The sequence below is a fragment of the Gigantopelta aegis genome, chromosome 9 (assembly GCF_016097555.1).
Source record: "Gigantopelta aegis isolate Gae_Host chromosome 9, Gae_host_genome, whole genome shotgun sequence".
NCBI classification, from domain to species: domain Eukaryota; kingdom Metazoa; phylum Mollusca; class Gastropoda; order Neomphalida; family Peltospiridae; genus Gigantopelta; species Gigantopelta aegis.
The window spans coordinates 20,477,018-20,504,969 of NC_054707.1; the positions used below are offsets into that span (position 1 = coordinate 20,477,018).

Sequence of the window (27,952 nt, forward strand, 5' to 3'; positions counted from 1 at the left end):
CACTCAAATTTTTATTTATAAAACTTTTTTTATTTGTAACAGGAGGAATGCGTTTATGCAGTAAGCTGGCTCACAGATTAAATGTCCTTGATAGTTTTTTCCTGTTCTAACCAATGACACACAACTGACTGGGACATATATCAAAGGCTGTGGTATGCACTGTCTATGGGAATCTTTTATATACTCCATCAAATATTTTTTTTTTTTTTATCCCACTGCAAATTCCTTTCTCTCCTTTGTATTCCATCTCATTTCTTCCCGATCTGGCAACTCCTATCTTTTGACATCTTTCATTGTCCACCTCCACATCCCAGTCCTTGTCTCTCCAACCAAGACAGGTGCTCGTCTCTTGCGGCTATCTGTGCCACACACCTGCCATTCCCCATCAGCTTTTAGCTGTGGGCTTAGTCTGACCACTTCGGGGAGTGTTCAGTAGTTACTTCTGGCATTATTAAGAGGTACGTGTAACCACCTACTATGCACCCCTACTACTGGCGGTTATTAGTGCTGTGGGTCAGACCAGCTTTATTAGCAGCAGAGGATGAAGATGCCTGGTGAGTGCAGGGAAATACACAGATACTGTACCCGTAGAGGAAACTGAGACAGGTAGGCGATGGTGTGGACAGTTCAGAAGACAGAGTCGGAGGAAACTGACAGAAAGGGCCGAAACAGATTGAAATCGTGGGAGAAATTGGAAAGTTTTTTATATTAAGATAATGAGAATGATAGGCAGAGGGTTATAAATGAGAAAGATGAATGAATGTGTGAGCCAGCTTTGACGGGATTTGAACCACTGCCGTCAGCTTGATTGTCCAGCAGTCCATCATATAACACCAGCTGCGGAACTCTGGTTGGAAAAGTAAAGTTTGTTTTGTTTAACAACACTACTAGAGCACATTGATATATTAATTATCGGCTAGTGGATGTCAAACATGTGGTAATTCTGACTCGTAGTCAATAAAAGAAACCCACTACATTTTCTTAATGCAGCAAGGGGATCTTTTATATGCACTTTGCCACAGACAGGAAAGCACATACCACGACCTTTGACCAGTTGTGGTGCACTGGTTGGAATGACAAATGGTCCAATTGGCCCACTGACATGATTCGACCCTGGACTGATCACTCATCACAGGGTCACTTTAACACTGAATACCGTCCTGCCCACTCAGATCATGCATGAAGATAATCTTTTATGTCGAGAAACTTTTTAGCATTGATGCAGTCATAAATAAACTGTTCCTTCACCACAGGCACCTGAAATAATAGAAAAATAATGGGGAAATTATAATTTAAATTAACAAGCCAAACCACTTGTCATATGTCTTATTACTGGCGGTGTTGTGGTTATGGTTAGGCCATTGGACACAAGGCTGATAGGTAAAGGGTTCGCAGCCCAGTACCAGCTCCTACCCAGAGCGAGTTTTAACGACTCAATGGGTAGGTGTAAGGTCACTACACCCTCTTCTCTCTCACTAACCACAAACAATTAATGACTAATGCCTTGTCCTGGACAGACAGCCCAGACAGCCGAGGTGTGTGCCCAGGACAGTGTGCTTGCATGAAAATAAGTTGAAATGAAATGAAATATATGATACAAATTATAGAGCACTTGTTGAAATGTATAAAGAAAATGATGGGTCTTTTCGCCAAGATGGATCTATTAACTAACTTTAAAAAAAACTCTACTTGGCCCTTAATTAATAATGCCAATGAAATACAGAGAAGAAATTCATTTAATGCTTTAACTATATTTAATAAATTAAATGTCAATGGTCAGAATAAAATTTTACAGAAAGAAATGTTTTATTTAACGACGCACTCAACACATTTTATTTATGGTTATATGGCATCAGACATATGGTTAAGGACCACACAGATTTTGAGAGGAAACCCGCTGTCGCCACTAAATGGGCTACTCTTCCGATTAGCAGCAAGGGATCTTTTATTTGCGCTTCCCACATGCAGGATAGCACAAACCATGGCCTTTGTTGAACCAGTTATGGATCACTGGTCGGTGCAAGTGGTTTACACCTACCCATTGAGCCTTGCGGAGCACTCACTCAGGGTTTGGAGTCAGTATCTGGATTAAAAATCCCATGCCTCGACTGGGATCCGAACCCAGTACCTACCAGCCTGTAGACCGATGGCCTGCCATGACGCCACCGAGGCCGGTAGAATTTTACAGACGGTAGCTTACACATGCAAATATTAACTCTATGAAAACTACCAACGTAAGTTTTTCTGACCTTTCTTTTGCTTATGAAACAAATTAAGTTTCTCAGCATTTGACCCCACTTTCGTTTGGTATGCCCAGTATTTTTTTTACAACACATTCAGTTGTTCCCCAGGCAGGTAACAAAAGAAAAAGACATGTATGATATTTTTACCTTTTTCTCCTTTGCAGTTAATATTGAACGGGATCCCGAATCATACAGTTTCTGAGATGCCACGAGCAATGTCATATTACTAACAGTTCCTGAAATACATAATATATCGATTATAGCGTGATGAATAAATTTCAAAACCCGAGTCAGCTGTCTATAAGGGCAATTAGTCATATGGAGGGTGGTGGAATGTTGTTTAGATACCCAGCATGGCACCCATAAAATAAAATCAAATTTATAAGTATGTTTTATTATAATGAAACATAAATTAATTTAATTAATTTTTACCATAATGTTGCTGTATTATAACACAATGACTCATAAAAAATTTTTAATTTCATATTAAATTTTCATATTTCACAAAAGAAACCATGACAACGAGACCGGAAGTGGGGTATAATTTCTTTCTTTGACCAATTGAAACTTATATCTGGCTAAAGATTTTTTTTCTTTCCCAATTTGTAAATTTGCTAAATTCAGGAGTCGAGCTTACTTCCCGATACAGTACGGTAGATGACAAATCCACCTCATGTCTGTATATCTCCAGCTAATGCCTTGTCGGTACAAGTGTACTCATTAATACCTGCAGATCCTTCATGTTTCACCAACAACTCTTGCATATTTTTCCGTATTGTCTGCATTTCACCAGAAAATAAAATTCGCTGATCTTTGAATACCCTGTAAGAAAGAAAAAATTATTTCTAAAAATAATGCTTTATGAATGTTTTTTTAAAAGCAATCCATAATACAGATTATACATTACATTCTATGACAACATGTTCAGTTCTTCGAAAAGTTTACAGTAATTCATCTAACAATGTTTTCACTTGATTTGACTCCAGTGCATACATGTACAATTTAAATGTTCAGCTGAAAATGCTGTTACCTGCACCAGGGGCCAAATGTAAAAAAATGGTTATGCTGACCACGGGCATTTATAAATATCGTTTTTTTATAATTTTGGGGAAATGTAATATTTATGGGATATTGGACGAACTTCCATTTTGTATGGTGTTTCACAGTTTGTATACTGAGTGAAATAGTCCTCAGTAGTTTCGAGCTTTAGGGAGTGACAAATGAGAATTGTTTCTCGAGGGACATATACATTGGTGCGGGGTGGTGGCGAGTTCAATATCATATTCATTACTCATAATTGATCTCGATTTGTATCACTCAACTTGTTTGGTTGGCGTTCATGGAAGGTCGTAGTAAGATAATCGATGATATGTTGCAAGATATGATGTTGTTGTTTTGGGTTTTTTAAACATATGTATATAAATAAATGTTTCCATTTTGTGTTTCTAAAACAGCTGGCTAATCATTTGAACAACTGGTCCCAAAATATATCAGTATACTAGTTCTTGTATATATGGGCTTATGGCCTTACATACAATAAAAGAATGGAATTGAATTCAAAGAAATGCAAATTACAGTAATATTATGCAGGACAGACGAAAAGCTACATAATTAAAACAATTATAATAATAAAATTGCAGGCCTTCGGATTTCATGGTAACGATCATTTGGGGCCGTTCAAATATTACTTAATGCTATTTTTGTCAAAATTAGACACCCATCCACCCCCTTATAACACCCCGTAACACTAGATCATACACACACCTAAAATATTACATAACGCTCGGAGATACCTCCCCCCCCCCCCCCCAACACACAGACAAAGCAACGTGGCAATGTTTATTTATACCCATTGGTACTACGATGATGTCATTAAAGTGACGTATTGCTCTATGATGGAGAAAAAACCCTGCAGGTTTTCACTTGCACCATATTAAAAAATCTGGTGTATTAAAGCATTTCAGCTTCATTTATAATTGTTTTGGGTTTAAGAAAAAACAAAATTGGGTTACGTAATGCTGTTCAATACACCCCCCCCCCCCACCCTTGTAATGCCACATAATGCTTGGACTCACACACCCCACCCCTAAACGTTACATAATATTTGAAAAGCCCCTTTCCGGTACCGTGTCGGTAAAATCATGGAACCATGATTATTACAATGTATATCAAGTACGACTATTAAACGGAAAGAATATAAACAGTTTCTGATGGGTTCCCATGATCACAAGGCATAGAACCGAAAAATGTGTTTCCCATGGTCTCTCAATCAATGTAAAGAAAACAAAAGTGCTGACAAACAGCGACCTGACACAACAACCAATCGAGATCAACAACGATCGACTTGAATAAGTAGACAAGTTTGTTTATCTTTGCAATATCATCAATCTAGAAGGATGTACAGAACTAGATATCAAAACACAATTAGGAAAGGCCAGGTCAGCTTTAGGAAAGCTACAACAGCTATGGAGATCTTCAGTATACTCCCGAAGAACAAAACTCAAAATTTATCAGAGTAATGTCCTCTCTATACTCCTCTATGGATCAAAGTGTTGGCGCATCAACAGACTTTCCAGCTCCCACAACACCTGCTTAAGGAAGAAACTGAAAGTTTACTGGCGCCATCTCAAACACCAGACTACACCAAACAACGAAGAAACTGAAAGTTTACTGGCCCCATCTCAAACACCAGACTACACCAAACAACGAAGATACTGAAAGTGTACTGGCCCCATCTCAAACACCAGACTACACCAAACAACAAAGATACTGAAAGTGTACTGGCCCATCTCAAACACCAGACTACACCAAACAACGAAGATACTGAAAGTGTACTGGCCCCATCTCAAACACCAGACTACACCAAACAACGAAGATACTGAAAGTGTACTGGCCCATCTCAAACACCAGACTACACCAAACAACGAAGATACTGTTTGAAATCCTATGGCCTGAAATTGAATTCTTTTAGTAATTTTAAGAATTTTATTAAATGCTGAAACTTGTTAATTAATCTGAAACATTAAGACTTTGACATATAACCTGAAGTTCTAGTTGTCAGCATGAAATATAATATAAAAGCAGTGTTCGATATTAATGGTATCCCGATAGCCCGGGGATACCGGAATTTAAATTTGGATACCAGTCTTCAATAACCCAGTATCCCACCGAGATACCATATAATGTTTTTTTTTTTTTTTTTAATCCTGCATTTTTTTTTTTCGCTGAAACAATGAAAGTCGTCATTTAATAGTGAAGTTAAGTAACAGTGTCGTCCATGTTTGTTACAATGTTATTTATGCATTTCATTTAATTGGGATACTAAATTCTCAGATAGGATACCAGATTTTGAAATGTTAGTATCCAACTGGGATACTGCACAAATTTATTAAATCTCGAACACTGTATGAAAGTGCTGGCCATTTCACTAGAAAACCTTGAAGATGCTGTTACTTATTCAAAACAGGCATTCCGAGATAACTGCTAGTGCTACACAGCAATACCTTTACATATCCCCTACCAAAGAAAGAAATGTTTTATTTAACGACGCACTCAACACATTTTATTTACGGTTATATGGCGTCAGACAAATGGTTATGGACCACATAGATATTGAGAGAGGAAACCCGCTGTCGCCACTTTATGGACTACTCTTTTCGATTAGCAGCAAGGGATCTTTTATATGCACCATCCCACAGACAGGGTAGTACATACCACGGTCTTTAACATACCAGTTGTGGTGCACTGGCTGGAATGAGAAATAGCCCAATGGGCCTACCGACGGGGATCGATCCCAGATCAACCGCGCATCGAGCGAGTGCTTTACCACTGGGCTACGTCCTGCCCGATACTCTACCAAGCCCAACAAAGTTTGTTGTTGTATCTCCTAAGTTCATGGGCCATAACTCTGTGAAAAATTATACATTTGACATGTAAGGCCACAAAACCGACTTCTCTCATCAACCATTAACCCTTGACCTGGACACACAGTCCAAACAGCTGAGGTGTGTGCCAATGGCAGAGTGTTTGAACCTTAATTAGATAAGCATGAGAATCAAGATAAAATTAATTAATGAAATTACCCTGTAGCGTCTGCATTCTGTATGTCAGCATAGCCAGACCCCGAAGATGTGGAGGCACTCAGCTTACTGCCTTCAGACTGCAACAGAGAATATTAACAAACTCCAATTAATAGCAAATCTAAAACTCTAATTAAACACATTTGTTTAAATTAATGATGAATCTGATAGAAGACACTTGGTTTACCTGTATCAGACTACGTACAACAGAGAATATTAACAAACTCCAATTAATAGCAAATCTAAAACTCTTAATTAAACACATTTGTTTAAATTAATGATGAATCTGATAGAAGACACTTGGTTTACCTGTATCAGACTACGTACAACAGAGAATATTAACAAACTCCAATTAATAGCAAACCTAAAAATTCTAATTAAACACATTAGTTTAATGCTAAATCTGATAGCAGGCACTTGAGAATAGAGAATAGCAACAAACTCCAAGTAATAGCAAATCTAAAACTCTAATTAAACACATAAACTTGTAAGAATGAATTTGATTGGATTGCTACACAAATCAGTGGTAAAAAACCCCCAGTGTTTTACTAGTCACCTGGTCTGAAGTAAAGATATATCACAACTTAAACAAAAAAAAATTAATAATAATAATACAAAAATAATGCAGGTTTTGTAATGATGTCATTGATTGATTGATTCATTCATTCACTAATAATATCTATATATATGTATAAAGGAGGGTTTTGAAAAGGAGCATTGACTAGGTGAGGTTCTGACCACAAATAGTTTTGACAATGACATGGTGAGTAACTAATTATTAGCCCAACGGTAAAAAAAACCCCCACTAACAATGGGCAGGCTACCATATTCTAGAAACCCTGCATAAGCAGGATGGTACATATCATAGCTTTTCATGTACTGGTCATATTAATGCACTGGAAAGGAATATTGAGTGGCTTGGGAAATAGATGGATGGGGTTTTGAATGAAAGGTGCATAAATTATATTTAGAATACATTAGTGAAACAAAATACTTGGCATATCTCACAGCATACTTGAATTCTGTGTTGGACATTGTCTAGTGGAAAATATACAGTGGTAAAATGTGATCGTTTTTCATTATTCATTTCAACTTATTTTCGTGCTTATATCCAATTAAGGTTCAAGCACGCTGTCCTGGGCACACACCTCAGCTATCTGGGATGTCTGTCCAGGACAGTGGGTTAGCTGTTAATTGGTTAGTGGTTAGTGAGAAAGAAAAGGGTGTAGTGGCTTTACACCTATTCATTGAGCCCTTAAGAACTCGCTCTGGGTTGGAGCCGGTACCGGGCTACGAACCCTGTGCTTACCAGCCTATAGTCCGATGGTTTAACCACTGTGCCATTGAGGCCGGTTGATCACTTTTGAAGATGACGGGCTCTTATCACATCAGTGAAACAAACTGTCTGCCATAACTCACTGTATACTTGAATTCTGTGTTGGCTGTTGTGCAGTGGACGATGTACACTGGTAAAATGTGAGCACTTTTGAAGATGACAAGCTCTTAACAATAACACATCAATGAAAGAAAATACTTGTCATAACTCACAGTATACTTGAATTCTGTGTTGGCTGTTGTGTAGTGGACAATGTATGATGGTAAAATGTGAGCACTCTTGAAGATGACAAGCTCTTTCTTGTCTGGCGAGGTGTGTGAGTCGTAGCCCTTTGTCAACGCAGCCCCAGTTATTACTTTTGTGCACTGAAATACCTGCAGTCAATAAAACAAGTCTCAACACATCATTCCCACATCAGTGAAAATAGAAATAGAGAATAATACACGAGTGGCCGTTAGATACTATTTATCTCGCAACGAGTTGTTTTAAAATGTGGTCAGACAAAGCCCACAGCTAAAAGTTGATGGGGAATGGCAGGTGTGTGGCAAAGATAGCCACAAGAGACAAGCACCTGCCGTTGTTGTGACTGGGATGTGGAGGTGGACAGCGAAAAGAAGTTGAAAGATAAGAAGAGTTGCCAGATCGGGAAGAAATGAGATGGAATTCAAAGGAGAAAAAGGAAACGGGGCAGTGGGGAAAAAAAGAAAAAAGAAGAAGAGTTTTTTAAAAATGTATCTAACGAGCGAAAATGAGTCTGATATGTTTTTATACAACGAGTTGTGAGATAAATGATATCTAACGGACACAAATGTATTATTCTATTTCTTACATATCCTCAAAAACCAGGTTTTAAGCAAATTTTTACATCTTTTCATCTGAACGTTATTTACAGCCCTTGCACTTATGCGTCACAGACAAATGATTGTCAGGTTAACTATACATCACAGTGTAATTGATTTCGATTGTGCTGTTTTTTATTGGATGTATGGCATTGGTGACCTGGTCATCACTTAGGAGCATCCAGTCATATGTCTTGAAATTGTTAACACACATACATGTGTTAACAAGTATGTGTTATCACCAATGGGTGTGTAAGAAAAACGTATTACAGTCTCCTTTAAAGGTTAAAATGTTATAATGAAATTGTTAAATATGATCTATTTGTTTTAAATCTATTTTACAGCGCCAATAGGTTCTATTGACACAACTGGATTTGAATTCGGTTTGAGTTCAGTTATTAATATTAAATTTTTTTGTAATAAAGATCCCATCCGGTTACCGTTCTGCCAAAAGATGTCTTGTGTCAAGTTAAGATTAGAAATTCACTTAAACTTAACCAAATGTCGCATGCATACAATAAGGAGTCAAATATGTTAGTACTACTTTAAATTGCTTTCATGTATGCACTGTACATGTATAGTGTCATACAAAATACTTATCCTAAACATTCCTAACTTAATTTATTCGAAAAATAACAATGAGATCATTATTCATAAGTGACATTATTCTTGATCACTTGCATTACATTACTACACACCTGCAGGTGGGAAAATTTAAATTGTTTCATTTCAACTTATTTCCATGCTTATATCCAATTAAGTTTCAAGCACGCTGTCCTCGGCACACACCTCAACTATCTGGGCTTTCTTTCCAGGACAGTGGGTTAGTTGTTAGTTGTTAGTGTACCACTGAGCTACATCCTGCCTCTAAATAGCCAATGGGGACTCATCCTGGATTTTAGACCAATCGTGCATCAGGTGAGTGCATTACCAATGGATATATTAAAGAGAACTGGTTTTTTTGTTTACGTTCTTACGAGGAGCTGGGGGTGGGACATAGCCCAGTGGCAAAGTGCTTGCTTGATGCGCGGTCGGTTTGGGATCGATGCCCGTCAGTGGGACTATTTCTCGCTCCAGCCACTGCATCACTTACTGGTATATCAAAGGCTGTGGTATGTGCTATTCTGTCTATGGAAAGGTGCATATAAAAGATCCCTTGCTGCTAATCGGAAAGAGTAGCCCATGAAGTGGCGACAGCGGGTTTTCCTCACTCAATATCTGTGTTGTCCTTAACCACATGTCAAATGTCATATAACCGTAAATAAAATGTGTTGAAAGAAAGAAAGAAAGAAGTGTTTTATTTAACGACGCACTCAACACATTTTATTTACGGTTATATGGCGTCAGACATATGGTTAAGGACCACACAGATTTTTTTAGAGGAAACCCGCTGTCGCCACATAGGCTACTCTTTTACGGCAGGCAGCAAGGGATCTTTTATTTGCACTTCCCACAGGCAGGATAGCACAAACCATGGCCTTTGTTGAACCAGTTATGGATCACTGGTCGGTGCAAGTGGTTTACACCTACCCATTGAGCCTTGCGGAGCACTCACTCAGGGTTTGGAGTCGGTATCTCGATTAAAAATCCCATGCCTCGACTGGGATCCGAACCCAGTACCTACCAGACTGTAGACCGATGGCCTAACCACTATGCCACCGAGGCCGGTAAAATGTGTTGAGTGCGTCGTTACATAAAACATTTCCTTCCTTCCTTCCCTATGAGGAGTTGAAGCCACTGATTACCTTTCCAGTGAGGACTTGACACAGAAGTAGCTTGGTTGCTCCTTTGATGTAGCCTATTGAGTAGCCTGGAAATTCGCTGAAGTAAACACCTTTCCCAAACCAGCCAGTATCAGTACTGTGTTTGAAGTCTGTGTCACCTGTAAAATCATTTAAAACAAGCATTCTGAGAGTAGGCCTATACTGCCAAACCAATACATGTCCCCTACCGGGCCACAACAAATTTTCATATCTCCTACGTTCTAGGGCCACAACTGTCCAAAATGGGTAAATCGCCATGAAAGTCAAACTTGGTCTGTAACAGTAAAGCTATTTACCAAATTTCAGCTCAATATCTTGAGGCATTACGAAACGAAAGTCTGGAAAACTATATGTGGGTCAGTCAGTCAGACAGACAGACGGACAAACAGAAAACAGTCAGGCAAAGAAAGGATGGAGACACATCCTATAGTCAAATCTAGTTGGATTAGTAGGGGAGAAATAAAATACAGGATAAACCCTAATCCTTTAAAATCTACACACCTGCTTTCCACTTATGCACTTCTTAAAACAGACAGAATAATTGTTTCATCTGTTTCATCTATAAAAAAAAAATTTGCTATTAATTTCAGTTTTGTTTTAAATAATAAGAAAAGTAAAAGTGTTTTGGAAATAACAAAAAAATACTATTTTTGGTGTGCAATTTACAAATATATTGGCTCGGAAATAAATAACTTATAGATAGTAAATTTCACAGTATGAAAAACGGCGTTCCCTGTGGGACGGACAATAGGACATCATTTACATAGTGAGGATGGGTGCACAAAAAGAGAAATAGGTTACTTGAATTTGTTCTTGCTTAACCCATAAATGATTTACACTCATTTTAAATTCTCAGGGCGAAAACCTGTTGTTGTCACTCCATGGGGTACTTATTTCGAGTATTATTTTTTTTTTTTCATTTCAACTTATTTTCGTGCTATCTGGGCTGTCTATCCAGGACAGTGGGTTAGTTGTTAGTTGGTTAGTGGTTAGTGAGAGAGAAGAGGGTGTAGTGACCTTACACCTACCCAATGAGCCCTTAAGAGGTGTTCTCATTATGCGATTTGTCAGACTGACTTGTCACATGCGATTTGTCGTAGCGACTCGAATTGTGTAACATCTTCCCACATAAGATTGCACAACGTCAAACAAAGCTAGTCAGTTTAAAAATATTTTGCATGAAATGTAAGTGCATACAAATTTCCAGTGAAATAAAGAAAACATGAATGTAGATAATTTACTGATGGCATTATGTAACAAAACAATTAATGATCACATCCGGACAATAATGGGGTTTATTAACTCATGAAATCCAGACATTTTGACATGTCTAGAAGCAAATGAAAAAACCCAGAAGTGACAAAACTAAACGGTTGTACTTTAATGTGATTTGATTGGCTGAGAGCCTACGATTTGTCATGACAAATAGAACATGTTCTAATCGGTACGATTCCAACACGGCTGTATGACTAGGTGTTATTACAGTACAATTCGATTGCATGCAACACGTCGGTATGACTAATCGCATAATGAGAATGCCCCTTAAAGAACTCGCCCTGGGTTGGAGCCAATACTGGGCTGCGAACCCTGTACCTACCAGCCTGCAGTCTGATGGCTTAACCACTGTGCCACCGAGGCTGGTTATTTCGATTGGGAAATTGGGATATTGTTTAATGGGCACATTCAAAGTAAGCTGTTGTAGCGCATGCCTGTCCTGGGCACAAGTACTGGCCTTGGCCGGTTCCTCCGTCCAGGACAGGGTTGGGGTGGGTGAAGGAGGGACCGCCTGCACTGGCAGGTGCAAGGGAGCACCAGCAGTCCAACCGTGGTTGGTAACAGGCGGGGGTTGGTATGGTGCTATGTAATTTGGAATGTCCCGTAGGATTAAGCCAAAGGGAAATGAGTGTGCATTTTGATGAAGGAAGTTTGGCGCAATTTTGATGGTCGTTCTAAAAATAAAAGGTAGGGAGCTATGTATAGGTTTGGAATTTTAGTAGGCCGAGAGTAGCTCGTATTTTGATTAGCAGCAAGAGATCTTTTATATGCACCATTACACAGACAGGATGATTTATACCATGGCCTTTGGTATACCAGTTGTAGAGCATTAACTGAAATGAGAAATATCCCACCAGCGAGTGCTTTACCACAGGACTCTGTCCAGCCCCCCTATATATTAACAGGAACTGGCTTTTGTTTATGTTCTTACGAGGAGCATGTATAGCTACTGTTTTGTTCATTTTGTTTAACACACCACTAGAGCAAATTGTTTAATCAATCATCAGCTATTGCATGTCAAACATTTAGTAATTCTGACTCGTAGTCATCAGAGGAAACCCACTACATCTTTCCTAATGCAGCAAGGGATCTTTTATATGCATTTTCCCCACAGACAGGATAGCACATGCCACAGCCTTTGATATACCAGTCGTGGCATACTGGCTGAAATGAGAAATAGCCCAATGAGCCCACCGACGAGGATCAATCCCAGACCGACCGTGCATCAAGCGTCCTGTATAGCTACTGGGTTAATTCCCATGCCACCCAGTACTCAGTTCCACCCAATGCTTCATAACTGGTACACCAAAAGCCATGGTATGTGCTGTACTGTTTTGGAGAAAGTACATTTAAAAGACTTTTTACTACTAAATACCTGTTGATTGGCAATGGGATTTATTATTTAGTTGTTAGATCAAAAGCCACAGTGCTGTTATATAGCCACCCTCCACTTAATGATAGCGTGATAGAATTCCTATCCCACCTATTTCCTATTGTTGGCCATACATTATGCGATGGTTTCATCATGTGAAGTGGTCAAATCCGTACACCTGTATGATGGTATGATGCAATGGAGTGATAGGTGGAAAGAATACGTCTGATGGACCCATCGCAAGCGATCATGTGACCACTGGATTCCAAAATACACTGGAATTACAAAATAATTTCACATCGCACATAACAAGGATCTTGCAATAGCCCAAAATATTCTATATTCGCCAAGCGATGCTATTGCACATCACATGATTGATTAATTTTTTAGCAATGATCGTTTAGTAGACGGCGGCTTTTAGCCATTGAATAAAACAGTACAAAATAATGTTATGGGGTGTTGCCAAAAAGTTTGTTTTGTTTAACGACACCACTAGAGCACATTGATTTATTAATAATTGGCTATTGGATGTTAAACATTTGGTAATTTTGACATGTAGTCTTAGAGAGGAAACATGCTACATTTTTCCATTAGCAGCAAGGGATCTCTTATATGCACCATCACACAGACAGAATAGTACATACCAAGGCCTTTAATACACCAGTCATGGTGCACTGGTTGGAATGAAAAATAGCCCAATGGACCCACGGAAAGGATCGATCCCACACCAACAGCGCATCAAGTGAGCACTTTACCACTGCGCTATGTACTGCCCTGGGGGTGTTGCCAAATAAACATCTTTTCCCGGACATTTTAACCATTTAGAGTCTGTACTGCAATGAGGTCATGGACCTAATCTTTTCTTGGCATCAAACTAAAAGCGGTATACAGTCACCAGTCACAACCACAATGTAATAGATGGATGGTGCGTCATGCTACGAAAGGAAGGAAGGAAATGTTTTATTTAACGACGCACTCAACACATTTTATTTACGGTTATATGACGTTACGGACCACACAGATATTGAGAGGGGAAACCCACTGCCACCACTTCATGGGCTACTCTTTTCGATTAGCAGCAAAGAATTTTTAATATGCACCATCCTACAGACAGGGTAGTACATACCACGGCCTTTGATATACCAGTTGTGGTGCACGGCCTTTGATATAGCAGTTGTGGTGCACTGGATGGAACAAGAAATAGCCCACCGATGGGAATTGATTCTAGATCGATCGTGCATCAGGTGAGCGCTGTCCCTCTGAGCTACGTCCCACCCCTGCTACGAAACGGTTCAAATAATTTGTACAGATAGTGCAGCAGCAGACTGGCAAAAGTCCTCTAGTTTTCAAGAAGGTGCAACCGGCGTTACAACATTTGTCACCATATGTCAAAATGTTCATCTGAGTCTGTAAATTATGAAAACCAATGATGACATTGCAGCAATTTAGTGCGGGCTGAGATATTGACCTTTATTTGGGGGTACCCCCTCCCGGAATTTTGGGGAAATGAAATCTCATGTAATCAACAAAAGCGCTGAAGAATGGATTTGGCAAATTAATGGACTGAATGTTTACACAAGTACTCACCAGGAACTTTAAAGCCCGTCTCACAAATGGGTGTGATGTTATTCTGCTGGGTACCATGGAAAGCTAACACAGGGTAGGAATATTCCTCGCCCCGCGTTTTCTTCAGAGTTTCTCTGGCTTCTCTGTGAAAACAACAAAACCATAGAATTAATTAACTGTCTCAACTATCATAAAATGGTCTTGTGTAAAAAATAATTTAGAAACCTAAATAAAGTTGTGAAATGAAATTGTTGATGAATCTCAGTATTTTTTCCAAACGGGTGTGTAAGAAATCAACAATGTAAAATGTTGCATTATGTGTTATTAAACCAAAGAAAGAAAGAAATGTTTTATTTAACGATTTCTCTCAACACATTTTAATTACGGTTATATGGTTAAGGACCACACAGATATTGAGAGAGGAAACCCGCTGTCGCCACTTCATGGGCTACTCTTTTCCGATTAGCAGCAAGGGATATTTTATACGCACCATCCAAAAGACAGGATAGCACATACCACGGCCTTTGATATACCAGTCGTGGTGCATTGGCTGTGATGAGAAATAGCCCAATGGGGCATTATTAAACCAAGGTCAATTTCACAAAACATTGTAAGCCGAGTTTTACACATAAAGTAAATCTACGACTAAACAACAACTTGTAGTACTACTAACAATACAACTAATATAGTTTGAAGTATATACCTTTCATTTTCTTTTGTCCTTACAATGCTCCATCTACTGTAATGATGCAAGTTTCTGTGTGAAATAGATGCCAAACACATGTAAACATGTGACTAGTAAAAATGCTAGTCACAAAATTAAACTCCTGAGCCCGGTAACATAAAGCACTCATAACACTTACGTCAGACGTACACCATACATAATGTTACCAGTGCTTTGTGTTACCGGGTCCTGATGTTTTATGAAATTGTCACCTGCAGGAAACTTTTTAACTGGTTTGGGCATTTTAAATCTCAAAAGGTAACAACTTACTTGAATAACTTCTGTGTTTTGGGGTTCACAACATATTCCACTTTAGAAACACGGTAACTGAAAAAAACAAAAAAACATTTGACAACTGTTATATATGTAAGGGAAACGGAATTAAGTTGTGTTGAAAATAGGTGATATGGATTTATTTTTTAATAATTAATATTTTATTATATGGGATATAGATTTGTTTATTTGGTAATATTTTGGGTATTGTAATTTGGTAAATATATTTTGTAATTAGAGTAGATTAAGTTGGGTATTAATTAAGCATTGGCTGAATTATTATTATTATATTAAAGTTAAATTATTTTGAGAAGTCCTGAGTAGACTATATTAAGGGGGAAGTACTATATATCTAGGTCTTACTTGGGAGATAGCCAAAGGTACAGTGCATGCCTAACTTCTGTTTGAGTAGACCATGTCTTTTGTTCTGTTTTAGGTTTGGTAACAGTGGTTTAGTGGTTGTGTTAGTTTTTGTAATAGTGGCTTATTGTTGTGTGGTTTTGTATTAGTGATTTTGTTTGCAGTAGAAAGATACTATGTTTGCCTGAACTACGAACTTGTCTTGTTTATTAGGTTGTGTGGAGTTTCGAGGTGTTAATTGTTAGATTTGGGGTAGGATGAAAGGTTTGAAGCAATCATATTCCTAATCAATGTTTTGTGTTATTTTATGTTAAGTGTAAATAAAAGTTGACATAGTTAATTTTGTGTTTTCATTTCGTCTTCTGCACTAGACCTTAGTGAAACTCTTTATTATAGACAACTACCTTGAAAGCCAGATCAGATAAATCGAATCTGGGAAACTAATAAACGGGTTTAAGATACACAGAGAGATCTAGGGATTCCTGTTACATATATACATATATATTCATACATTAAGCACAAGATTTTTGCGGCACTTGGATAATCCATTATACTGGATTTTACAAATATTTTTTAGTGCGGAAGATGTAAAGTCTTGGTCAGTTGGATGCGTCTAGAAGATTGCTTTTATTTAATGTATGCTAGTTTATTTTGGAATATTGTATAGATAACACTATTTTGATGTTGCACCCCTTCCTAGGAAAATAAATGTGGACATGTAGTATTCATGTAAACATAAACTGTACAATAACTGCACAAATTTATAAAGTCTGTTTATTTCTTACATGCGTGTAACTACATTTACAATGTTTAAACATCTGCATTTAAGAAAAACAAGGTTTGTAAATTCGGCACTTTATGTTTAAAGATACCTTTAATAGTGTCTACTCACATCTGAGCGGAAGGACCACTGGTGAGTCGGTAGAACTGTGATTCTGCCAGTCTGAAGTGAATCTGAGCGGCCGAACCCTCCTTGTACACCCGCTCTGCCTCAAGAGTGAAATACACCGTCTTGTCCCCCTCCAGGGCTGCCTCCTCCCCCTCCACCAGCAACAGACCCCTATTCACCTGATAACAAGAGAAACATCTCAACACATTAACCAACAGACAACCTGTGTTCACCTGATAACATAAAAAACATGTCAACACATTAACCAACAGATCTGTGTTCACATGATAACAAGAAAAACACCTCAACACATTAACCAACTGACGACCCATGTTCACCTGATAACAAGAAAAACATGTCAACACATTAACCAACAGACGACCCGTGTTCACCTGATAACAAGAAAAACATGTCAACACATTAACCAACAGACGACCCGTGTTCACCTGATAACAAGAAAAACATGTCAACACATTAACCAACAGACCTGTGTTCACCTGATAACAAGAAAAACATCTCAATACATTAACCAACAGACCTGTGTTCACCTGATAACAAGAAAAACACCTCAACACATTAACCAACTGACGACCCATGTTCACCTGATAACAAGAAAAACATGTCAACACATTAACCAACAGACAACCTGTGTTCACCTGATAACAAGAAAAACATCAATAAAAAACATGTCAACACATTAACCAACAGACCTGTGTTCACCTGATAACAAGAAAAACATGTCAACACATTAACCAACAGACCTGTGTTCACCTGATAACAAGAAAAACATCTCAATACATTAACCAACAGACCTGTGTTCACCTGATAACAAGAAAAACATGTCAACACATTAACCAACAGACGACCCGTGTTCACCTGATAACAAGAAAAACATGTCAACACATTAACCAACAGACGACCCGTGTTCACCTGATAACAAGAAAAACATGTCAACACATTAACCAACAGACGACCCGTGTTCACCTGATAACAAGAAAAACATGTCAACACATTAACCAACAGACGACCCGTGTTCACCTGATAACAAGAAAAACATGTCAACACATTAACCAACAGACCTGTGTTTACCTGATAACAAGAAAAAACATCTCAATACATTAACCAACAGACGACCCGTGTCCACTTGATAAAAATCAAAAAAACTAAATCTCAACACATTAACCTTAATGAACTGTTTTCCAACAAATCTTAAATGTATTAGGGGTGGAATGTTGCTTACTGGTGGAACACTTATCTGAGATGTGATGTGTCATAGCATTGATTATCCTCAATGGACTTGAGTTTATATTCCCCTCCCTTCCACGACTGGTACATCAAAGTGCATATTTTTTCATTTTTATGTTAATCATCTACTATTATGTTTTATTATTGTTAGTTATTACTTGTACTTTGTCTGTCATCTTGACACAGTTTGTTTGTAAAAAAAATATAGGGAAAGGTCTTAATATAGGCTTCTAGCCTGTCTACCAACCCACCAGTAAATGTTTAAAATATTGTTTAAACTAAAGTGCATATAAAATATTATTTTTTGCTTTCTTTTTCAGTAGTAGCAGCCTGTGCACTGGCAAAAGATTTCCTTTTTTTTTTTTTACAAAGTATCAATTTTTTTTATACTTTATGTTTTATACCAATCAGCTATAGTTTAAAGGAAACATGACACGAGACCATATTATAGCTCATTTTAAAAGAAAAATGATATAAAAATAATATACAAATAACTTTATAACAATAAAATATGTGTAGTTAACTTAAAATGAAGAAATTACGCTAATCAGTATCAAAGTACGATTTATGCATATTTCTTCGTGAGCGTTCGGAAAAAAAGGGAAGTGATGTCAGAGCCGCTGTACTCTTCCATTGTTGTTAACTGTTTATATATGGAGTAAGGGGCTTACGATCTTTTCAGTCCAACAGTGCCGTACTGCGCGGCCTTTGGGTGTAAAAATAAACAGTTTAAACGATTGGGATTGTCTTTTTATGGTTTTCCAAAGGATTGTATCCGAAGAAAGACGCGTGTATTTTATCGCAAAAGAAAAGATTGGACACCAACACCGCATAGTACTTTGGTGTCAGCCTATTTACAGCCCGGAGCCCGAACGTTACCCGAAGACAAAAACAGTACTCGGTTGCTAATGCCGAGGTGTACATTGTACATATTTGGCACAAAGATACACCTCAGCATGATGTATTTATATATGTTAAAACAAAAATGTAGAATTTTTTATTTATTTATTTTTTTGGAAAAAAAAAGATTTTTCATGTTAGGGCTGTAGGCCTACATAACAAAATTTGTATTCACCGTCCGAAGAAGGAAACGTCAATAAGTAATTAAATATGGCATATACAAACATGGGATTTGACATGAGGATACATCTCAGTACGATGTAGTTAAATAAAACAATAATAATTTTAAATAATGTTTTTAATCTTCGGGCGGAATACGTCACAAAAACGTTCCTCATCGCCCGAAGCCCCAAAGCAACACGAAGTTTAATACAAAATAAACCACTACTGTCGGTGTCGAAATAACTATTATGTTTCATCCACGGGCTGACTTGAGAATCGGAGTGTTGTTTTAGTTAATTGGTCCTTTCTTTCCGTGGCCTCCACATGTGATTCCTGATTGGCAGGTGTATATTGCAGGGTATCGACCAGGTAAGTGATTACCACGGTCTAGACATACGTACAAAATACGTGCCAGTTTTTTTAAGATCACAGGGTATTGTGGCGTAACCTGTCGCGACTATAGTACAATGTTAATGGACATTATCAGCCGCCCTGCTTCATTACTGTAAATAATGCTGTAAAACCCTTGATTAAGTAGACTTTCCCATCTAAAATTACAAAACTGACCAATTACGTAGTACCAAAGAAAAGAAAATTATCACTTGGGTATCGTGAGTGGTCGTTTTTACTCTAACGCACCCTACCAATAGGCCTAATAATATGCTACTTTTTTTATGAGAGAAAAATACTATAACCCCATTTCGTTCTATTGATGCAAATAGAAATATATTTAGTTTAAAAGTTGATTATACTCTCAAGTCATTTATGTTGTTCAAGGTGAAGCGCCTTGTCGTAAATTAGAGCGTTTGTTTACACTGTGCATACAGATTTCATTATGTACAGCCCGAACATAAAAAATGCGATATTTTCTAAAAAAAACAACCCAAAAAATGTTTGTCCTACATTTATATTTTTTACATATTTAAATACATCATATCGAGGTGTATCTTTATACTAAATATGAACAGTATACACCTCGGCATTAGCATCCGAGTTTTGGTTTTGTCTCCGGGTTACTTTCGGGCTCCGGGCTGTAAATTGGTCGACTGGTCTGGTCTGGCACCATCAGTTTCTCCACCCTCCGACTCGCTATCCGTTTTTTCTTCAGTATCACTGTTGTAAGTAAATGTGTGTCTTTCTTCATTTACTAACAGCTCATATTGATACGGCAAAACGTTTTGCGAACGAACACTCATTGTTTTGGTAAGCTGGACAAGTCTTAGATTCTTTATGAGTGGTACGGACTAATGCAAGCGACGCGTCTCTGATGTCACGGACCTCGTGATTGCCCTGCTCATTAAAGATCGGCAATTTCCGCTAAGAGCTCGTATCTGGGGTTCTTTTATGGAGATATTTTAAGTAAGTAATTTTGATTAAAATTTTTTTTAGGTGATTCAATTTATAATTAATTGTACATGGTTGGTGCCAAATATGGTTTACGTGATATGTTTCCTTTAAAATGTACCTACGTGTATTAACCGATAAGGGAAAATAACTCTGATAAGTACCTGTTCCTGCAGAGTATTTAATTGTTTGTCCTTTTCTTCCACCTGTTTCTTGGTCTCCTCCAGTTCCTTTTGAAGTTTCTGCTTCATCTCAAACGCTTTTTTAATCAGCTCTTTACGTTCATTCTCTGACATCTGAGAAAAGCTTTTTACCAGTGACATGCCGCGGTTAAGAATGTCTTTAGAATCCTTTTGTGGAGACTTCTTTTCCTGAATAAAAAAAAAAGCAAAAACAATACAGAATATAGTTAGTAGTCTAAATATCAGTTACTGTAGTGTTTATAGTAGTATATGGTACTTGTTACGCATTAAATACAGTAATGCTAAATACATGATGTCGGAGTATAACACGTCATCAGGGACACACAGACATGAGGCAAGGAAGCCATGTTAACAGAATGTCATGGGGTTAATAAATATCTACAAATGACAGCATCTTGTTTCCAGTGTGTTCATAACATAAATAAATAACGGAAGGAAGGAAATATTTTATTTAACGACATACTCAACACATTTTATTTACGGTTATATGGTGTCAGACATATGGTTAAGGACCACACAGATAATGAGAGAGGAAATCCATTGTCGCCACTTCATGGGCTACTCTATTCAATTAGCAGCAAGGGATCTTTTATATGCACCATCCCACACAGGGTAGTACATACCACAGCCTTTGATATACCAGGTGTGGTGCACTGGCTGGAACAAGAAATAACATAAATATAGATGGACATTATAGTTACTATACAGAATTATTATATCATGCATTTTATGCATAACTTCACATGGGTTTCTGTTTTAGATTGTACTGCATTGCTCTGTGGATTTGCAGACCAATAAATCATAATACATCACTGCATTCCTCCAGTCTACGACATTAACTAAAAGTTAAAAAGTTTGTTTTGTTTAACGACACCACTGGAGCACATTGATTTATTAATCATTGGCTATTTGATGTCAAACATTTGGTAATTCAGACATATAGTCTTAGAGAGGAAATCTGCTATATTTTTTCATTAGTAGCAAGAGATCTTTTATAGACACCATACCACAGACAGGACAGCACATACCACAACTTTTGTTATACCAGTCATGATGCACTGGCTGGAACAAGAAATAGCCCAAAGGGTCCACCGACAGGGATCGATCCCAGACCACACATCAAGCAAGTACTTTACTACTGGGCATTGACCAATAAGTGCTATCAGTTTGATCTACAGAATTTGAAAATGTAGCATCTTACATATAATGACATAACGGTTCACATTTGATGTCAGAGTGCAAAACACTTGCACCTGCTATATTGCATAGTATAATTTGTGTAGACCTATTTCTTTTTTGGTAATTAAATTGTTTAATAAACTGTGTTGTTAATCTCTGCCAAATTTTGGAATGAAAAGGAACTTAAATTACTGGGCCACGTTGTTTGAAACCTGGGTTAATTTAATCACTGGTGTATTATAAATACTGTTTCAAATAGAACTTAACTGTCAGTTGACAACAAAAATGGACTAATACTATACAGGCCCGTATGAGCTAGGGGGCTAGGGGGGCTCACCCCCCCCCCTCTTTTTATCGTGTTAGGTTGACCTGGACGTACAGGTTCTAAGTCCTTGTAAAAATAAACAATAATAACGTGATACTTTTAGTATGCTGCAAGGTTTAATATCTAAGACTACCATTCCATGCCTGGGGTAACTCCCCGTATGTACTTCTGTATTAAATCCCTAAACTATGTTAGATGCTCTCTAACCTTACATCCCTCTTTCTTTAAGATTAAACTACCCGACTTAACTGTTTTTTCGTGTTCCAAATAAGTCCTACTTGCAGTGTTCAGATAAGAAACTGGCTAACTACTGAAACGAATATCTCTACGCAGTTCAAGTTAAAACGAAACTTCCCACATTTAAAGGTTTTGTGGTACTTTAACTACACGACCACTTCTGATTATAGTCCCCTATGGATGGGTGTTTGTTACATCAGAAGACGACGGCGATGCTGAAGCGGACTCTGTCATGGTCTCCTCAGACATCACTGGTACAGGGTCGATTTCCATAGAAATATTGTCTTCTGCAGGGTTTGGCAAGGTCGATGACACTGCAGGGTTGATCAGTTGATGAGGACGCGGACTTGAACTTCGTCGATTTAGGTGCCTCCTATTCCTTCTGCATAGCCCAATCGATGTCCTGACTGCATAAGATCTTGGACCAATAGGCTTCACAACTTCCCACTTCATCTCAGTCGGTTCTTTGATCCAAACCTGATCTCCAGGTGACAGAGTCAGAAGTGCAGTAGCTCTGCCACCTGTCAAAGTTCTTTTTCTGCACTTTATTCTGGTTTGCATTTGCCAACTTCATGTCAGCCAGCTTAGGCCAATCAGGATTAAGCAAGGCAGGGACGACTGAAACTCTCGTCCTCAGGCAACAGCCCATGGACATTTCTGCTGGACTGAAACCACACTGGAGAGGAGTCGCTCTGTAGTTAAGTAGCGCCAGATATGGGTCGACAGCGTTCAACAGAAAATTATTGACCATCTGCACAGCCCTTTCATGCAGCTTCTCCATTAGCTTGCGGATAATGAGGACTGCTGGTTTCATGGGTGAATCCATATTCTGTAGCAAATCTGCTGAATTTCTGGGATGCAAATTGTGGTCCATTATCTGATTGAACAACTTCAGGAATCCCGTGTCATGTGAAGATACTCTTGCAATGAACAATAACAGTCGCTGAAGAGGTCGAGGCTTGTAGATAAGCCAACTCAATGTTACGAGAGAAATAATCTACTACGAGTAGATACTGCTTACCACACCAGTCAAACAAGTCCATTCCCACTTTCTGCCATGGGAAATCCAGAACACTGCTCGGCTTCAATGGCTCAGGTCTAGCTTTTCTCTCTTTCTCACAGATTGCACAGTTTTCTATCATGGACTGGATCTGTTGAGATAGTCCTGGCCACCACACAGAACACTTGGCCAGAGCTCTGCACTTTACAATGCCTTGATGGCCATCATGAATTCGGGTCAAAATGTCCTTCCTCAGTTCCACTGGGATGACAATTCTAGTGCGATAAAGTAATAGTCCTTCTTGGACTGTTAAGTCGTCTCTCGCCATGAAGAATGGACAAACATCTGGATAAAGTTTGGACTTCACAGCAGGCCATCCACCTCTGCAGTAACGAGCGACTTGACTACATACCCGGTCTTGCTGCTGCTTCATCCTGATCTCTACTAGCCAACCCTGGGTTGCTGGTATACCATCAATCACAGACTGTACTAAGGCTGTGGCATCACTTTCCAACAGCAGGTCAGTTTCCTGGGTAGATGCAACCGGAGTGCAAGAAAACACATCTGCAGTCGTCAGGTTCTTACCCGCTGTATAAATTACCTCATAGCTGTACCAGATAAGGCACATGCGAAATCTTTATATTCGCAGTGATAGCTCATCCAAGCCCTTAGTCTTGAGAAGTGTCAACAATGGTCGATGGTCAGTCTCTATGATGAATGATGGGAGGCCCAGGAGGAAATCTGAAAATTTCTCACAAGCCCAAGTGGATGCCAGTGCTTCCTTCTCCACTTGTGCATAACGTAGCTCTGTCGAGGTCATAAATCCTTCCATCTTTCTCTTGAAGCAGGACTGCTCCCAGTCCATAGGACGATGCATCTGCAGACACCATAGTAGGTCGGTCTGGACTATAATGAGCTAGCACAGGTGGCGAACTTAACTGTTCTTTCAGACGAACAAACGCCTGTTCCTGTGCTTCTTCCCAAGTCCACTGAATGTTTTTCTTTAGCAACTCCCGGAGAGGTCTGATCTGGTCAGCGAGGTCTGGAGCAAACTTCTTTACAAAGTTAATCATGCCCAGAACACGGCACAATTCTGGCACATTTTGGGGACGAGGTAACTTCTGGATAGCTTCTACTTTTGCTGGATCCATCTGCACACCTTCCTTAGAGATGATATGTCGCAAGAACTTAATATGGCTCTGATTAAAAACACATTTTTCATTTAAGGTCACCCCTGCATCATCCAGTCTCTGCAAAACCTCCTTCAGCCTCTTATTGTGTTCCTGCTGGCTGCGCCCTGACACCAGGACATCATCAATGTCACAAATCACTCCTGGGATGTTAGACAACAACTGTGACATGATGCGATGAAACACCTCAGGACCTGAAGAAATTCCAAAGGGCAGCCTTTTATAACAAAAGTGCCCAAATGGAGTAATAAACGTTGTTTGCTCTTGTAAACCTTCATCTAATGGCACTTGGTGGAAACCACTATTACAGTCCAACTTGGTAAACACTGTCGCTCCTGCAAGCTGTGCCAACAGCTGGTCTGTGGAAGGAAGAGGATAGTTTTCTCACTGGACACTCTCGTTCAACTTTGTTAGATCTACACACAAGCGGATTGTGTCTTTCTTTTCTTTAGGCACCACTACTATTGGTGTGCACCAGTCTGTTGGTGTGGTCACTGGACGAATCACATCTAGCTCCTCCAGGCGCAGTGGCAGTGGTACCCGTCTTGGAGCAGAGATGGCATATAGTACAGCATTCTCTTGCAGTCAATCTTGTAGGTTTCCTTTGTTTTACCCAGACCCGAGAAGAGCTTAGGATATACCTCTCTGTAACTGTTGGATGTACTCTGAACTGACTCAATACATTTTATCAGTTGTAATGCTTCAATTGCTGGCCTGCCTAACAGCAGCTCTTGCAAATTCTTCACAACATAGACCTCTTGAGTTGTAACAGCATTTTTAAACTTCATCCTAGTGCTGAACTTGCCCAACACATTCAGTGAGTTTTGGCCAAGGCCAAACAGTTCTTTCATAGACTTCTCAAGTGGAGTTTTTATCTCTGGTATGCAGCCCTCTGGGATGACAGTTACATCTGCACCTGTGTCCATCTTGAAACGCACACTTTGGTTCTCTATGAAAAACATTAACATACCAAGATGCGACCCCCATCTTGGAAACTGCACCTAGAAATGCATTTTCTCTTGAATCTTCAGTCACACCACTAACATTTCGGTGAGACCTAGTTTTCTGTCCACCCGGCTTGCCAACCTTGCTGTAACACATTGCAGCATAATGTCCCATTTTAGAACACTTATGGCATTCGGCATCTTTGGCTGGACAAACATCATGTGGTTTATGTGGCCTTCCACATTTCTTGCATTTCTTTTGTTACACAGTATGTTTGGTTCCCGGGCTATTTCTCCTGTTCACTCTGTCTATGACCCCTGGTGCACTGCTCGTAATTGCTTTTGCTTGTATGTGTGATGATTCGTGTGCTCGGCACACTTCTATGCATGATGACAATGTCAACTTTCTATCCTCCAAGAGTTTCTGACGAACTGTGTCATCTCTCACTCCAAGTACGGTATTTAGGGGACTCAGTCTCTAATCTTGTTGCAATTTCGTAACTGCTCCATTGCCTTTTGAACTTTCTCCATGCTACCTCAATAGTTAGTGCATGTACCTCTGATTTACTTGGAACAGGAATATTAGGTCGAAATTGGTGTCTCAACACTTGTTCAGCAACTTCTCCATTCTCATTTTCTGTCCTTTTTGTTTTTAATGTTCACTGACTTAACAGTAGACGAAAAACTCTATCTGTCCTGTTAGGATAGTTAAAAATACAGTTGTTTCCCTTGATTCGATGAATCTTTTGCGCGGAACATTCTGACATCAAACTAATTTTGCTAATTGAACTGACAAGACGAGGCTGTGACTTCCTATTTCTGGAAATACTCCAAAGTTCACCTTTGTTTGTTACAAAAACCTCCGGATTCTGACACCATATCGTGTTAGGTTGACCTGGGCGTACAGGTTCTAAGTCCTTGTAACGATAAACAATAAGAACGTGACACTTTTAGTATGCTGCAAGGTTTAATATCTAAGACTACCATTCCATGCCTGGGGTAACTCCCCGTATGTACTTCTGTATTAAATCCCTAAACTATGTTAGATGTTCTCTAAACTTACACTTTTTGGGCCATTTTTTTTTCTCGGGAATTTAAATGTCTCAGGTAATAAGCCGAAAACACACCAGAATCGCTATGAAGGTGGTTAATATTTTTAAATTTTCCTTATGGGGCTTTGGGGCTTGGTGCCTGCGGCGCTGACGGTTTTGCACAACATATTTTATACAACCATAAAACTTTGAAAATCTGTCCTACTATATATCGTACCACTTACATGTTTGTAGGTAAAACAAAAATACCGAATAATTACTAAATGAAAGTGTATTTGAATTTTAAGGAAAACTGAACAATGAAAAATCACCAAATTTCCAAATGCAACAGTTTTCAGTCTTTCCTCACAGATAGGGCTCCGGTCCTGGGTCGGAACTGGTTGAGACGAGAGAAAATCCAATGGGTCTGTTGAGAGGGTTTAATACTATAAGACGCATCTCAGACAGTAGTTCATATTAATGCAATGAACTAACAGTTTGTGTCTTTGTTTTGTTTAACGACACCACTAGAGCATATTGATTTATTAGTTATCGGCTATTGGATGTAAAACATTTGGTAATTATATTATAGTCTTTGGGAGGAAATTCGGTAAATTTTTCCATTATTGGCAAGGGATCTTTTATGTGCATAATACCACAACAGACAGGATAGCACATACCAAAGCCTTTGATATACCAGTTGTGGTGCACTAGCTGGCTGGAACAAGCAATAGCCCAATGGGCCCATCAACGGTTATGATCCTAGACCGACTGTGCATCAAGCGAGAACTTTACCACTGGGCTACATACAAATGATACATGCTGACACCAAATTTAGGGAAAACATATACATAATTTTTTGCCCAAATCAGAGCATTTGCTCCAGCATTAGGGAGTGGGGGTGGGGCAGTTGTCCCCTGTCTCATACGGTTATGAAAATACCATATTTAAAAACCTTACATCTTCTTCAGAATCTACAGGATCCGTGTCACTCCCACTGTCAATGTCGTTCTTCTTTCCATCCCCAGGTTTTGCTGTCGGATGCGAGTATTCCGCAAAATGCAGTAAGTTTTTCCTGTAACACTTAGCACCGTACTTACACGCCGGTAAATCTATGGCAGCGTCACTGACTTTGGACGCACCTGCGTCCGTTTGTTTATCACCCCCATCTTTGTTATGGGCAAACTCCAGGAAATGGTTTGGTTTTGTCCGATAACATCGTGCTCCGTAAGGGCACAACGGCAGACTGTCAGTCTTAGATTTTTTAGCAGAACTTGGCCCGTCTGTCATCGTTCACAGCGTAGACATAAATACAGAGAAATGGTGTTCACAAAAGCTGTACAATCGTGTGCATGTGTTAGACATTTAATCTACTTGTTCAAACTTGTCGAGAACTTTACATGCGATCGGTACTTTACTTCGCGGAATGTCAAGCCACCTCGGTCGATTTCGGATTCCCCAGGCAGATGGACC

At 39.0% G+C, this 27,952-nt stretch overlaps 1 protein-coding gene across 1 annotated transcript; it reads right to left on the minus strand.

The window, feature by feature from the left end:
- Positions 1-975: 975 nt before the first annotated feature.
- On the minus strand, positions 976-27,878 carry LOC121381203. Its single transcript, XM_041510397.1, has 11 exons — positions 27,440-27,878; positions 20,535-20,741; positions 16,723-16,898; positions 15,468-15,524; positions 14,495-14,616; positions 10,243-10,379; positions 7,871-8,032; positions 6,326-6,402; positions 2,971-3,065; positions 2,391-2,479; positions 976-1,257 (listed from the first exon to the last, which is right to left on the minus strand). Exons 1-11 carry the CDS (start codon positions 27,767-27,769, stop codon positions 1,174-1,176), a joined length of 1,536 nt encoding a protein of 511 aa, XP_041366331.1. The 5' UTR covers positions 27,770-27,878; the 3' UTR covers positions 976-1,173.
- Positions 27,879-27,952: the final 74 nt, after the last annotated feature.